A 14955-nucleotide genomic window follows, 5' to 3' on the forward strand; every position below is an offset into this window, starting at 1 on the left:
TGCAAATTTTGCCGATCACGATTCTACTAGACAGACTGTATCTACCTCTCCAGTTGGCAGCTTGGCTGTGTAATTATTAAATAATTAGGCGTAATTAAATTACTCTGGTCTACAGTGCTTTTGTTGTCATAGATATAAAACCGATTTTTTGGATACGTAAGTTGTCTTTTATATTTCGAGATTTGGCAACCCTAGTGTTGCAGTCTAGCAACTCACAATTAGCAAATATTCAATATTGTATGCACATTTTATTGTAATTTTTTTTTTTTGGGATCTCACACAATTTGTCAAAAAAAACCTTCGTGCCGATTGGTAGAGAGAAATGTTAAAAAATATAGCTGTGCTTCGAAAAACGGATATGAAATCGTGAGAGATGATGAAACGTGGATTTACGCGTATGAGCCCGAAACTAAAGATCAAAGCACTTTGCACGAGAACAGCGCAGAACAATAAATTCTGGGTGAAACATAACCATCTGTTTGCCAGTTGTCTTTCATGAAATCAGAAAAGTAACTGTCGAAGACGGATCACTCTTCACTACGACAATGTAAACTCTCACACATCTACATTTTCGAATACCCAAAACATAAATTTGATGAGCTATATTCCTGACTTTGGATCAAATAACTTATTTTTTCGAACTCAAGCAAAAGTATATATACATAGATCTTAATTGAGAATATTCTGTAAAACAATTAAGCGAATTTCGATGTTTAAAATTTGGTTCTATTTTCTAATTCCGAATTATTGTATAAAATGCAATCTACATATGCAACTATGAGTAAAAAATAGTAAGACTTTTTAGTTTAAATTTAGCCGGAAACCTATTCGTCAAAATATTTTTTTCTAGATTGATATGACAGTAACATCTACATAAAATGCATTCGTGATTTTTACGTTGAGTGAAATTATACAAAAGGGAAGTTGTTGTCATGAACGTATTACTACTGGCGATGAGTATTTAATCCATGCTTACGATCCGAAAAGACGATCAATCGGCCGAATATCGTGACAAATGTGAGTTGAAGCAAAAAAAAAACCACGCAAACCAGGTCAAAAATCAAGGTTATGTTCACAGTTTTCTTCGATTATAGAGGTCTGGTGCACTCCGAATTCCTTTCGACCGGCCCAACTGTCAACAATGAATACTATTTGAGTTTTATATGTCGTTTGCGCAAAGCTATTCGTAAAAAGAAGGCAGAGTTATGGGCCGACAACTCTTGGTTTTTGCACCACGATAATGCAAGCAATATCTTGGTGCATCCGCCGTATTCGTCTGCGTTTCGGGAAAACCGTTTTGAGTCAATTGAAGACATTAAAGTTGAATCGCTACCCGCATTGAAGGCTATTCCGAAAATTGACTTTAAAAACTGTTTCGAGGATTGGGAAAAACGTTGACATAAGTGTATTATGGCCAAGGGGAAAGACTTTGAGGTGTGACTTTGACATGTGATTGATTCATGTGATTGTTAAAAAACAAATGCAATGGGTTACTGTTTGGGATGGTTTTTGGACTGGAAGCATAATTGGACCATGCTTTCTGAAAATAAGGCTGGTCAAAAAGTGACTATTTCTGGTGCTGGATTTTGTGAATATCAAATGTCTCAGTTTTTTGGCAACATAACTATGTTAAATAAAATTGTCTCTACTTGTATAATAGGGTTTTTCTAGATCTTATACATGAAGGTGACTAGACCGGACCGACTTGTCTAAGGATAAGCTTAATACACGGCTGCTAACTACCATTGGTCCCACGTCAGTCGTTATTGCTGTTGTAGCGGCAGAATACTTGAGGTGAAAAGATTTTGAAGAATAAATTAAGAATTTTAAAATTGGGAACAAAGTCTTACTAGTTTTTGCTCATAGTATTAATTCTGCCCACAGTTCCTGAAACTATCAATGGTTTTGTAAGATTTGCTCTCGTTTATTTTACAAAAAACCGAAACAAAATAACTGAAATCTTTGAAATGTCAGATATGTTTTGGAAAATAAGAAGGCATCAAAGTAAACAAAGAGACAAATGTGTAAAAATTGACCAATGAAATCATCAAAATATACTAAGATATTTAGGACAACAAAAAAGTTTTTTTCGTAGAACTGTGTTATTGACAATATATCGTTTGTTTTCTTCTAAGATTTAAGTGATTTGTTATTAAAAAATGTTCTTTGTCATTTTGAAATTGCTCTGAAAACTCTTTGTTTTTTATTTGAAAACAAAAACATGTATTTTTAAATTACTCATATTAAACTTAGAACTGGGAATTGATCAATACCGCGGTACTAACCGGACGTCAAGTAGCGCAAGCAATGAAAGTTTTCATCGTTTCACAAGCTGGCAAAGTAGCTGATGTTACGCTACAGAGTTCCTGTTATGCTGAAGACGAAAGTGTAATTAAGGTAAGTATTGAAAAAATACCTCCACTATACCTTCTTTTAAAGTTTCGTGTTTTATTTTCTATAACCTTCTTCAGTTACAATCGAATGGATTAATTTACAAATAAGCAAACTTTTTTACTTCAAATTGTTCTAATAAATAATTACCTCAGTTTGAATGTTTCATATATCAGATTGACAGGCGTTCTTATTTATACCATACAACAGCAGTAGATGTAAAATTTGTATTACTGGGAGACACAGTTATGATTAATACATTTTTGAAGATTTACATTAATTTACCGCCCAATTGTTGTATAGTTTTTTCAGATGCTTCAATACTATACATATGTATAAAGGGTGTCCCAAAATTAACGCAAGGTTTAAATTTCCCGCCATTTATGTAGTAAAAGATTGACAAGCCCTATAAAAAGAAAATCAACAGCTGACAGTTTAGGCTTTAAATGTGGAACGTTACACGATAGAACAACGTGTCTTCATTATTGAACAATAATACAAAAATAATGAAAGGATGGAATGCTGATTTTTCGAGCAAAATCATAATAAGCGATGAGCACATTTTCAACTTGATGGGTTTGTTAATCGCCGCTTTTGCGGCGACATGTGATTGATTCAACATGTGATTGTTGAAAAACAAATGCAATGGGTTACTGTTTGGGATGGTTTTGGGACTGGAAGCATAATTGGACCATGCTTTCTGAAAATAAGGCTAGTCAAAAAGTGACTATTTCTGGTGCTCGATTTTCAAATGTCTCAGTTTTTTGGCAACATAACTATGTTAAATAAAATTGTCAATACTTGTATAATAGGGTTTTTCTAGATCTTATACATGAAGGTGACTAGACCGGACCGACTTGTCTAAGGATAAGCTTAATACACGGCTGCTAACTATCGTTGGTCTCACGTCAGTCGTTATTGCTGTTATAGCGGCAGAATACTACCGAGTTGACAGTTTTTGACCGGATAAAAAATCCGGGTCCGTTTAGGTTACGAACACCCGACTGTCGTGGGAACCTTCCACTTCAATCGTCATAGCTATATATACCACTACTAATTTATCAAATGCTTAATAGTTTTTTAACTTCTACTCATCAACTGATTTCAGGTATCATCTTCGTGCAGTTCGGTTTATGTAGATGGCTCTGAAATCAGAGGTTCCTCTAATGCCTCAGTTATTGTAAAGTATGGATCCTATGCTGGGTTAGCAAAGTTTACTGTATGGATGCCAGAATTTCCATTAGAGGTTTACGTGTCAGACTTTAGGTTATCACAAATAAAAGGATGGAAAGTTATCGACGACACCAGTATTTTGTAATACCATTTTTAGTTCATTTGGTTTTTCTAACACATTAATCAATTCCACTTTTTAGCTCAAACAAACAAAATCAGCATCGTAAAAAAAGATCTACGGGATGGAATCAATATAAAAATGATGCTAGTGCAGATAAAATTATATGCAAAGCGCGATATCAACAAAGTCCAATAGAGGTCTTTGCAAGATTTTTAGCAATTGACCAAGTAAGTGTTAAAATATTTAATGTCTTACGATTTATGAAAATATTGTAATATTTTGTTTTCTAGAACTCTGGAAGAATAAGTTACTTTATTTCGCGTCGAACTGGCTTAAGAGTTACCGATTTAGTTCAACCCCTTTTAAGGGTGTCCGATCCCAAAATAGCCACATTAAAAGGACGAATATTGCAAGGAAAATCGATGGGACGTACAGATATTCAGGTATTATAACTAGAACCAGTTATATAACCAGTTATTAACAACAATAAAAAATAAAATCACTTTAGGTTTTATCACCCATAACAGGACGGGTGATAGGAACTAAAGAAATTCGAGTAGGAAGTGACAAAGTCAGCATAAGAAGGTTAATTGTGCGAGTGATTTCAGGACTGCAATTAACTATTTCACCAGACAGCACGATTGACAACGGTTATACAGCAGAAACTTCAGTGACAAATAAGCTAACTGCGCAATACCAAGAAGGATTACTGGATATTGATCTAGAGTTTTCAGATGGATCTAAAACTCCCTTAAGGTTTGAATTTATAATTAACTAGCTTTTCTCGTGGATTTACCCGAATTGAATCTCTTAATTAATTATCAAGCATCATTAAAAAGGGAAAATTAAATAGCTAAATTTCTTGTACAAGGTGCTTTCCAAAGTAAACAGGACTTTTTGAATATGGCGCCATCTCTATGTCGGCTGCGTTAGAATCTGCTATTTTTATCGATTGTCCAGTGAGAATTTCATGACATTTCATAGATTGGAAGTGAATTTCTTGCTCCGAACAAAGAGCCAATATTAAAATTTGTTTTAAAATTGGTAAAACTTTTGCCGAAACAAGTTGGTTTCAACGTTTTCAAAGTAGTCGTGAAGACATAAATGACGATCAACATGTGAGCCAATCAAAATCCGTGATCACCGGAAATTCCATTGAAACAGTGCGTGAATTTATCAGAAATTAGCTGAAATCATCATTGAAATTCAAGGAAATGGAATTGAACATCTCCAAAATATCGATTTATCGAGGTGTGTGCACGGTTTGTTCCGCACAAATTGACTGACGACCAAAAATTGCTCAGAATCGTCTCATCGATCGACGCTTGTGACAGATTATTTGACCAAAAATCACATTTTAAGTATTAACCATTCCCCATATTCACCTGATATGGCACCGTGCGACACTTGTGCTAAAAATGCATTTGCACATGAAAGGAAAGCGTTATGCAGACGTAGAGGTTATTCAAAAGGCTTGCACCGGCATACTGGCCATCGAGCTAAAACAATAGTTCGACATGCTTTTGGACTGTGCAAAAAGCTTTATTGAAGCAGAAGGAGACTAAAAAACCATTTGTTCTGTTTTTTTTTAAGTTCTGTTTAGTTTGGAACACACCTTGTATGTACACTAGGGTGTTTTTTTTGTACTATTGATTTTTTTCAATCCTGTCATGGAATTTCCTTGGAAATTCCCTTAAAAAATATTCTAAAAAATTTTAGCCTTTACTATTAACATTAAGGACTGGACCAAGGCAGGAAAAAAAGTCTATTGAAAATACACGACAATCGTGATTTTTTATCTTTAAATTTCTTTAGCTCAGAGGTATTTTATGGCATCGCTTTGACTTTAGACGCATATTTCTCAGAATCGTTCATTCTACAAAAGTGCTCATTCCGGCAAAGTCGAAACTCACACCGGCGAGGTAATACGGGGCTCTAAACCCGATTTTTCCACGAATTTCGATTTTTTTTTGTATATATCTCTTAAATGACAACAGCTATGTATGGAATTTTCATAGAATTTTTAATACATATAGATGGTATAAATTCTATAAAGCCTTACTTAAGGGGGGGTAAGGTATTTTTGGTTTTTTTTGGCATTTTTTTTTATTTTATATTAATGTACAATATCTTAAGATTATTCTGTGAAAATTTGAGAGCAATTAAAGCGAAATTGACGGAGATATACACTTGTAAGTATGTATATGTACAGAAATAGTGTTTAAAATTTCAAAAGGATCGGTGCAGTAGTTTTGAAGTTATAAGGGGCACTGCAATTCAACTTTTTTCGAGACCCCTCTGGACAATTGCTGCCATTGTCGTATTTTTTAATATTTCTTTGTAAAAAATTGATAAGACATTTTTCGAATGTCATACTTTAATGTACCATTGGTTGGATATATAAATTTTAACTGTGTCGTCAGGAAAAAAATCACAAAAATATGGTTTTTTTCGTATAACGAGTATTTTATCTGTGTTTGACTCTTGTCGCACATTTTATTTTTTTGGAAGAGAAATCAGGATAGGGATTGCCCACACTCTGCGAGTTGGACATGGTCAGTTTCCACCTTTACACGTCGGCACGTGTTCGAAACGTTTGTAGTTGTGGTAGTATCGAAGAATAGGCTCATTTCAGTGATTTCGGAGTACACAATGACGCAGCTTGGCAACTGTGAATCAAAGAAAAGTGAACAGTTGATGAGGAATGTCGTGTAAAGCACGGAAAGTCGACTGCGTCGATAAGCGTAGAGCGGTTTCATATGATTACTCATTATAATAAATATAAGACTGGCGTTGACACAATGGATCAAACGCTGAGCCGATACACCACCCAGAGATGGCCTCTTGCAATGTTTTTCAATGTCTTCGATATTGGAGACCTTTCTGCTTACTTGGAATTATTCTACCAAAATCGCTATCGAAGCGTGCTCGGATTTCCGCTCACCCCTGTCACTGTTGCAGAACAAGAAATTGAACCTCGCGACAGCTCTGGTAGGAAAAAAGTCACTGGTTCTTGTCACGTTACCAACTGACAATCAAAAGGCGAAGAAAAACTCGTAAAAGTTGTACCAATTGCAAAAAGATGAACACTCTATATAGAAAATAATATGTCCTGATTGTGCTGAATAATTAATGAAGATTTAATAAATTTATGTTGCCAATTCATGTAATTATTCATTTATTATCCCAAGTTTTCTAGTTGAAACATTTATCAGTATTGAATCTCATTTACAGATGATTGCATTGTTTGGAGCATTGGGTGCTCCCCGTTAGTTACCTAATTTCAAACATATTTTTCAACTTCCTAAAAAATTTTTTTCAATTTTGAATGCTGGAATAGCTTTGTGGGAAGTTAAATCGCTAGGATCCGGAAGCTCAGTTCCAAAAAAAAAAAATTTCACCGAATTACTAGCGGAAAAGTGTGGTGATGGACACCCGGGTTCCCGGGTGCTCACATAAGGGTTACTGTTAGCGATTTTGACCTCGGACCTTTTTTGTAGCAAATAAAATTTCTTACAAGTTTGTCATGTACATTTTTAGCTCTTGTCATTTACGAGATATATACAAAAAAATTCGAAATTCGTGGAAAAATCAGTGTCTAAAGTCAAGGCGATACCATAAAATGGCTCTGAGCTATAGAAATTTAAAGATAAAAAATAACGATTGTCGTATATTTTCAATGGAAAATTTTTACATGCCTTGGTCCAGTTAATGTTAATATTAAGGGCTAAAATTTTTAAGGTATTTTCAATAAAATTTCATTATGGGATTATTAGTTGAAAAAAAGAACACCCTAATGTACCTAATACTCTTATCGCGCTGATCATCTTTGTCATGGTGAGGGAAACCAAAAAACCCCAAGTGTGTCTGATTTTTAGAGATTTAAAGACCACGTTTTCGATGTATTTCGAGTAACAGTGTACCAAAATATTTTTTTTTAACAATCGGTAAATATGTGAGTGATTCCATCCAAAATTTACATTAAATATTTTTGTTCATGCATAACATTTGTTTTATATTTTGAGATAAATAATTATTATTAATTTTAAAAATTTCATGTCTCAAAAAAGTACCTTTAAACATTTGCGTTTGCGTAGAAAATTATTTAATTATAAAAATAACTAGTTGTCAGCTTTCCAATGAGTTGTACGATGCATTTATTCGATTTTTTTTATAAACAAGATTAAATTATATTGAATGGACCATTATAAACTACTGTACATTTTTCAATAAAAAACAAGTAAGGAAGTTCTAAGTTCGGGGGTAACCGAACATTTAACACTCTTGCAACTTGCAAAGATCAAAGTCAAGGAAATACCTTCAGGTGCACAAGGTTTGTAAGTTATATTGAGTCTAGGGCTAGTTTTTACCCGATTTTATAAATTTTGGGCACAAATATGCATCTTTATTTGATAAGCAGGCTCCCTCTAGAAAGTGAAAGAATCAGATGGAATTTAAAATTTTGTTATATGTGAATTAGGCGTGGGTGTAGTCCGATTTAGTTTCTTTCTTCGTACTGGAACATAGAAATATCAGGGTAACATTATATACTAAATTTGGTCGAGAAGGTATTGAGATATGGTTTTTACCAAAACATGGACGTTGCCACGTTTATCGTCAATTTTCATATATTTCTTGAGCGGTGGGGTTGTCACCCGATTTCATCCATTTTTACAATGTCGGTTGGGGGGCCTTAAGTGAATTAGGATATATGTACATTAACATATTAGAGGCGGGGACACGCTCATTTTTTGTTTTTAGTCTTGTTACTGTAATCCATATAGATATATAGATTTTTGTTTAATGGCGTTGCTGTGATCCGATTACGTTTATCACGAACTCGTCTTCACTTTTTTGCAAAGGAATACTCGTATCATTTATTCGTCTCCTTATCCTTATCATTTGTATGGTATATGTATAACCCTAATTCTAATTCGATTGTTTTTAGGTGATATGTACAACCTTTAGGTGAACAAAACTGTTATTCTCTGTAGCAACATATTGCCAAAGTATAAAAAGCGGTATAAAAATAGTTGCAAATTTAAAAAAAAAACTAAAAATTTAAAAAAAGTGGGCTTGGTATATATACACACCTGCTCAAAATAATAGTTACACAATACCTTTTCAAGTAAAACTCATCAGTAAAAAGTTTTATTTAAATTTTTAAGAAAAACGCAAACGTACTTATATTTTTCAAATATTTACAAGCTAAATTAAATAAACTTCATTTAAAAAAATAGCAAGACAAACAAATGTAGATCCAAAAACATTTCATAGCTAAAATAAACTTGCTCAAAAAAATAGGTACACTTTTAATAGGACAATTATTTTGGAAAAACAAATTATGATAAAACAGTTTTGTTGTATGTTTAACATTACTTAAATCAAATCTCTCATTCCAAATTTTTTGAATGCACTCCCATAACTGGTCTTTATTAGAGAAAGATTGACTCGCCAAAAATTTTTTTTAGTTCTTCCCATAGGTTTTCTATTGGATTTAAATCCGGGGATTGGCTTGGCCACCTTAAAACGTTAACATTATTGTCCTCAAAATATTTCTTAACCAGTTTGGAGGTATGTTTTGGGTCATTATCTTGCTGATATACCCATCGTAATGGCAAGTTTTCTTCAGCATAGGGTAGCATGACATTTTCAAGTATTTCCTTGTACTCCGACGCTGTCATTTTCTTAGTTGTACGGTATATAGGACCTATTCCATACCTAGAAAAACATCCCCACACCATGACGTTTCTACCTCCATGTTTCACAGTTTTTTTTTGTGAATCGAACGTGAAACTCCTTCCCTTTTGAACGACGCACATTTCTCTCACAATCGTTTCCAAACAAATTTACTTTCGTTTCATCGCTCCATAAGATGTTTCTCCACCTTCCCTCAGGTCCTGACCAATCTAAATGACTTTTTGCTAAATTTAACCTCATATCTAAATTTTTTGATCCCATTAATGGAACTTTCCTGGCTATTCGTCCTGGTAGCTTGGCCTTTTGCAAATGCCTGCGAACTGTTTGGGCACTTACTACATTTCCAATTTCTGCTGCTATCACCTTCGACGACTTGAATGGGTCCTTTTTACAAATAGTTACAATCTGGCGATCAAGAACTGTACTAGTTTTTTGTGGCCTTCCATGAGTCTCCCTACCGGATTTCGCGAAGCAAATATTTAGTGTAAATTTAAAATGGAATGACCCCAACATTTTTTATTTAAATCAAGTATCCTCTGTTCTTTCTAATTCCATTAGAAATTTTGACGTGAAAGCGTAAGAAACAAGCTTATACTTTAAAAATAGGCCTAAACCCGGAGCTTCGCTCGCGTGGAATTTGGGACTGATATCATTTCTCAATATGTAGATATTCCGCTGCTTTTGGTTTGTTACATATTCTGTGTCACATGGTGTGCTCAAAAAAACCGCTTTGTTCATTAAAAACAATAAGTATAATACATATGTATACATACTACAAGTATATGTACATTTGTATGTAAACAAAAATTACTGTACATCTGTGATGTTATATTATTATTATTATTTTTTAAGTAAAAAAATATTCTAATGAATCTTCCATGAATATTGAAAACATGATATTGATTTGAAATATATGTATTTATATAAAAAAAGTTGTGTTAGCTACACCATTTATAACTCAAGAACGGCTCAACCGATTTGGCTGAAAATTGATGGGGAGGTAGCTTAGAACCAGGGTAAGGATACTTTTTTATCTCTTTATGTTAAAATTTAATGCAACTCATATATACAAAAACTATATTTCAAATAATAAGCATTTGTTCAAAATTCTTCCTAAAAAATAAGATTCTTGCTCAAAAAGAATACACCCAGCGAAATATTTATAAAGCCACCGTCAAATTTGATATTTTTCTTAGAAAAAATGGTGTAAGCGTCCACAGATTCTACATTTTAAATTTACGGGATGACATTTGAATTATTTCATATTCATTTAATATTTTAATCACAGTAGGCGGTGAATATTTAACAAGAACCGTTATCTCTAAACGAAATATTTATAAAGCCAGAGGGCGCTTATCTGATTCCATTGTTATTTTAGTTGTGACAAATAATATTATACTGCATGTGAGTTATTAGTTATTATTGCATAAGTAATTTAATTAGCTATTTAATTTCATAGTTTTTTTTTAATTTTTCTTGAAATCGAAAAAAAATGCCTCGCGGAAAAGCTTTGACGGAAGAAGAGAAAGGAAAAATTATGGCATATCATGAAGAGAGTTTGTCAAGTCGAGACATTTCAAAACGTTTAAATAGGTCGAAGGATATTGTAAGAAATTTTTAAAAATTAGGGACCAATTATGAAAAAATTTGAGAAGTGGGAGGCCTCCAAAAGTGAACGAAAGGCAAAAACGTAGCATTAAACGACTTATCATGCAGGAAAATGTAAGTGCGAGACAAATAAAACAGCAAGTTAATTTGGAGATAGGAGTACGACGAGTACAACAAATACTTAAATGTGAATTAGATTGTATTTATGATAAAATATGGGCCAAATCGTCATTGACCGAAAAGCACAAATTGGACAATTTAGATGGCCGCGATGGTCTCCAAAAATATTGGAGGCTCATAGAGTCTACTAGGCAGAAATGTAAGCGACAAAATTTTGGTGGCGGATCACTCATGGTTTGGGCTGGGATAACTTATAGAGGGAAAACTTCAGTTTGCTTTGTAACAACAAAAATTGACTTAGAATACTACATTAAATTACTGGATAAAGTTCTTATTGATTTCGGAGAGATATTTGTGGGAAATGAATTCATTTTCCAGCAAGACAATGCAGCGATACATCGTTCCAAGAAAACAGTTGATTTCTTGCTGGCTCGGAATACTAAATTTCTCGATTGGCCTGCAATTAGTCCCGACTCAAACCCTGTTGAAAACCTTTGGTCCATGTTATCAGCCAAGGTTTTCGAAAAGAGACGGCAATTTGATAACGTAAATGTCTAAGAAATGCCATCGTTGAAAACAATTGATCAAACCGTTATCCATTCGTTAATTAATTCTATGCCCAGACGATTGGAAGAATTTATTGCTAACAATGAAGGTCATACATCTTATTAAACATTTCATTTTTCTCTTACATATTAAAAATATAATGCACAATCAAAGCGGCTTTATAATTAACTCATTCGGCTTATTTAAATTATATTTGAGAAAACTTGCATAATTAATTTTTTTTTTCTAAAACTAAGCATAACATTAATTGAATTAAATATTTATTCGAAAAAATAATAAATAATAGCAAAATTATAAGTTTTTCTTTCTTTATTGAGCTTTATAAATATTTCGCGGGTGTACAATTGCTAAGTATTTTGAAAAGTAGAAAAGAACTGCAACCAAATAGTCGGTGAAATAGATTATAAATGGCTCAGTAATCAGTCGTTGAGTATGTATTATACCACGTGCATCCCAAAAGACTGATGTCATAACCTTTCCAGCCGACTTTTTCGTCTTTCCACCCCTGATAACCGCTTCATCATGTGCAGTCCACTAGAATAACTGTCGATTGCACTCCAGTGGGAAATGATGGAGCTATGTTTCTATTGTCACACAACGTTTCTATTGTCACACAAAAGTTCGATTTTATTACGATTAAAGAGCACTCAAAAACTCTTCAGAATCAGTTATTTGTTGTTTTTATTGGATTATGAACTTGCGAGGTATCCACTTTGCACAAAGCTTTCGCCTCTTTAGAGCATCATTGTCCTCGGTGCTCATTTCGCCTGTTTCCAGCTTAGCAAATATCTTTTCAACTCTGGATTTCCATGAGCCAGAATTCAACAGTATTTTCCATGCTTTATTAACGCACGAAATGCTTTATGATCCATTTTTTTGTAAACTAACACAAGTTGCTTCATAAAAATGTTATACCTCATTAACTAATAGTTATAATCAAACTAATAGAAATCATATAGATGGTAATAGTAGTATTATTTATGTTCATATTAGCCACAGTGAAGCATGGACGGGTCCTCTAGTTTTTGAGTTATAAATATAATTGAAAGGTGGATTTGGTCCATTTCAGCTCCTTCAAAGTAATCCCCTGCAGCTGTAATACACTTATGCCAACGTATTTTCCAGTCATCTTGGCACTTGCAAAAATCCTCCGTCGTGATGGCCATCAGAGCCTTCTTCGATTCAACTTTTATATCCTCAATTGAGTCAAAACGGTGTCCTCAGAGTGGTCATGTGAATTTGCTGAATAGCCAGAAGTTACACGAAGGTAAATCAGGCGGGTACGGTGGTTACGGTACGATATTAGTTGAAAATGTGGCCAAATGATCACGAATAACCAATGCAGTGCATTATCGCACTTCTTTGTTCAATAAAGTCAGACATAGTAAAAATCGAAGAATTCACTTTTAGAGCCTCACAAAACGACGCGAATTTCAAATACTAATTAATATTTTTACGTGAAATTTAGCATAGTACCTTAGGTCCTTCTGCAAGACTAAAGAAATACCTGTGCTGCGGTTTGGACTTTTTTTTAACCCTTTGTACTCGAGAGGTGAATTTCATTCACCATGGGGTGTGCTGTCACAACGCGAGAGGTGACTATCGCTCACCACTTGTTTTGCTGTTGTAACTTCTTACGCTCTTTCTATATACTCCTATGAAGTGTAAACGGAGATGGAGATGGGATTTTCTTATCTGGGATTAGTCCGCTACCACGAAGCGGAGTGCATTTTCGCCATCAGTTCGAACCTGACAGTTATGACAAAGAGATTACTGAATTGAAAGTTTTTGATCCCTAAAACATGGAACGTAATACCGAATTAAGTTCAAGTGAAGATAAGTTTGATTTCACGGTGATTAACGAGGAAATTATGGCTCTACGGCTCTATAGAGCTCTATAGAGCTTCAAGATACAGAGAATAACAGCAGTAGTGACGAAGTGAGAGGTGTCAGAAGTCAAAATTAACGTTTGAAAAGTTATCATCTTACATATGTTGTTTATAACTCAACAAAGATTTTTGTCTACCTTACCGCTGGTGGGGGATTTCAAAAAAGTATTTAGTCGAGCTGAGAATATTTCATTCTGATTTTATTTTTAAATTTGTAAACCTTATATACAATTTTAGAAGTCTAACTTATCTAATTAAATATATATATATATATTTACAGCACACCACATGGGGTTGTTTTCAACTATACAATACAATACATGTGTGTGTGTGTGTGACGCCTCATTTACTCCTTTTAGAGATAGCAGAGGTGAGGCCTCACGATGTAGGACATGCAATGTTAAAAAGATATGAAGCTTATATGGCGGAGTGAGCCCTTTCTACCTTACAATTCCGACATGAATAAGGCCATATGAAGGCATTTTATGCCCCGCTGGGGTCATACAAGTATAATTTATGTTGCTTGGTTTGAGTTGTTTTCAAGTGCACATGTGCATTTGTAATAAATTGCCCAAACCTAAGTAAATACATATGTATGTTTATTATGTATTTCTTGAGCGCATGCGTATCACATATTAATGCATACGTGCCTCATATATGTATATTTATATGCTACATATCAATGCATATATTTTATGTGTTTATTTATGTATTTTTTTTGTACGTATGTATGTATGTTCAATATATTTGAACATAGATATCTAATAGTAGTGGACTGTATGATTTTACAATAGTTAGAATATTTCTTATCTTATTTAACATTGTGAAATAGATAAAAGATTTAAATATAATGTTGTTGTCCGCCCTTTGGTAGCAACGAACATGTTCAATTTTGAACATATGTAAAAATGCATTTAATATTAAAATATAAAAGTTGTATGTGTTACTTTATGTATGTAATCATTTTAAGTTAGATATTAAGATAGAGGTAAGAAATTACCCAAATACACCATAAAACGCTTCGAGTTTTTTTTTTATTAAAAGAAAAAGATGGTTAACATGGATGAGGTTTAAAGTACAAAACAACAAACAAAGAATAAAGGGATGTTAGATGTATGAAATTTATTGGGCAAGAACGGAGGTGGTTAAAGTCGTGCGGGGACTCATTGCCCGTAGGATATGTATTTCGTATGTTCATACGATTGTGAATAGTTTGGAAAGGGTTACTCTAGATTCGCGAAGCAACTCGAACTCTTCGTCTGCAATGGGTAGTGGATTGACTCCAAGTATGCCATTCATTGGGAGGGATTTGGTAAAGGTCTTTATAGCTCCACTGTGAATGGTGTTCAGTATACGTCTGAAAATGATCGCTTTCGAAATTGCGTC

General features: G+C 33.9%; 1 protein-coding gene across 4 annotated transcripts in view; it reads left to right on the forward strand.

The window, feature by feature from the left end:
* LOC105233120 (transmembrane protein 132C) overlaps positions 1–14955 on the forward strand; it is a 79438-nt gene that overhangs the window by 43658 nt on the left and 20825 nt on the right. For all 4 annotated transcript variants that reach the window (XM_049454607.1, XM_049454604.1, XM_049454606.1 and 1 more), the window contains exons 6-10: positions 2254–2397; positions 3500–3705; positions 3765–3912; positions 3976–4128; positions 4194–4441. In XM_049454607.1, coding sequence (XP_049310564.1) covers positions 2254–2397; positions 3500–3705; positions 3765–3912; positions 3976–4128; positions 4194–4441 — 899 coding nt within the window. The remainder of the gene's footprint in view (positions 1–2253; positions 2398–3499; positions 3706–3764; positions 3913–3975; positions 4129–4193; positions 4442–14955) is intronic.

Source organism: Bactrocera dorsalis, chromosome 4, assembly GCF_023373825.1.
Source record: "Bactrocera dorsalis isolate Fly_Bdor chromosome 4, ASM2337382v1, whole genome shotgun sequence".
NCBI classification, from domain to species: Eukaryota; Metazoa; Arthropoda; class Insecta; order Diptera; family Tephritidae; genus Bactrocera; species Bactrocera dorsalis.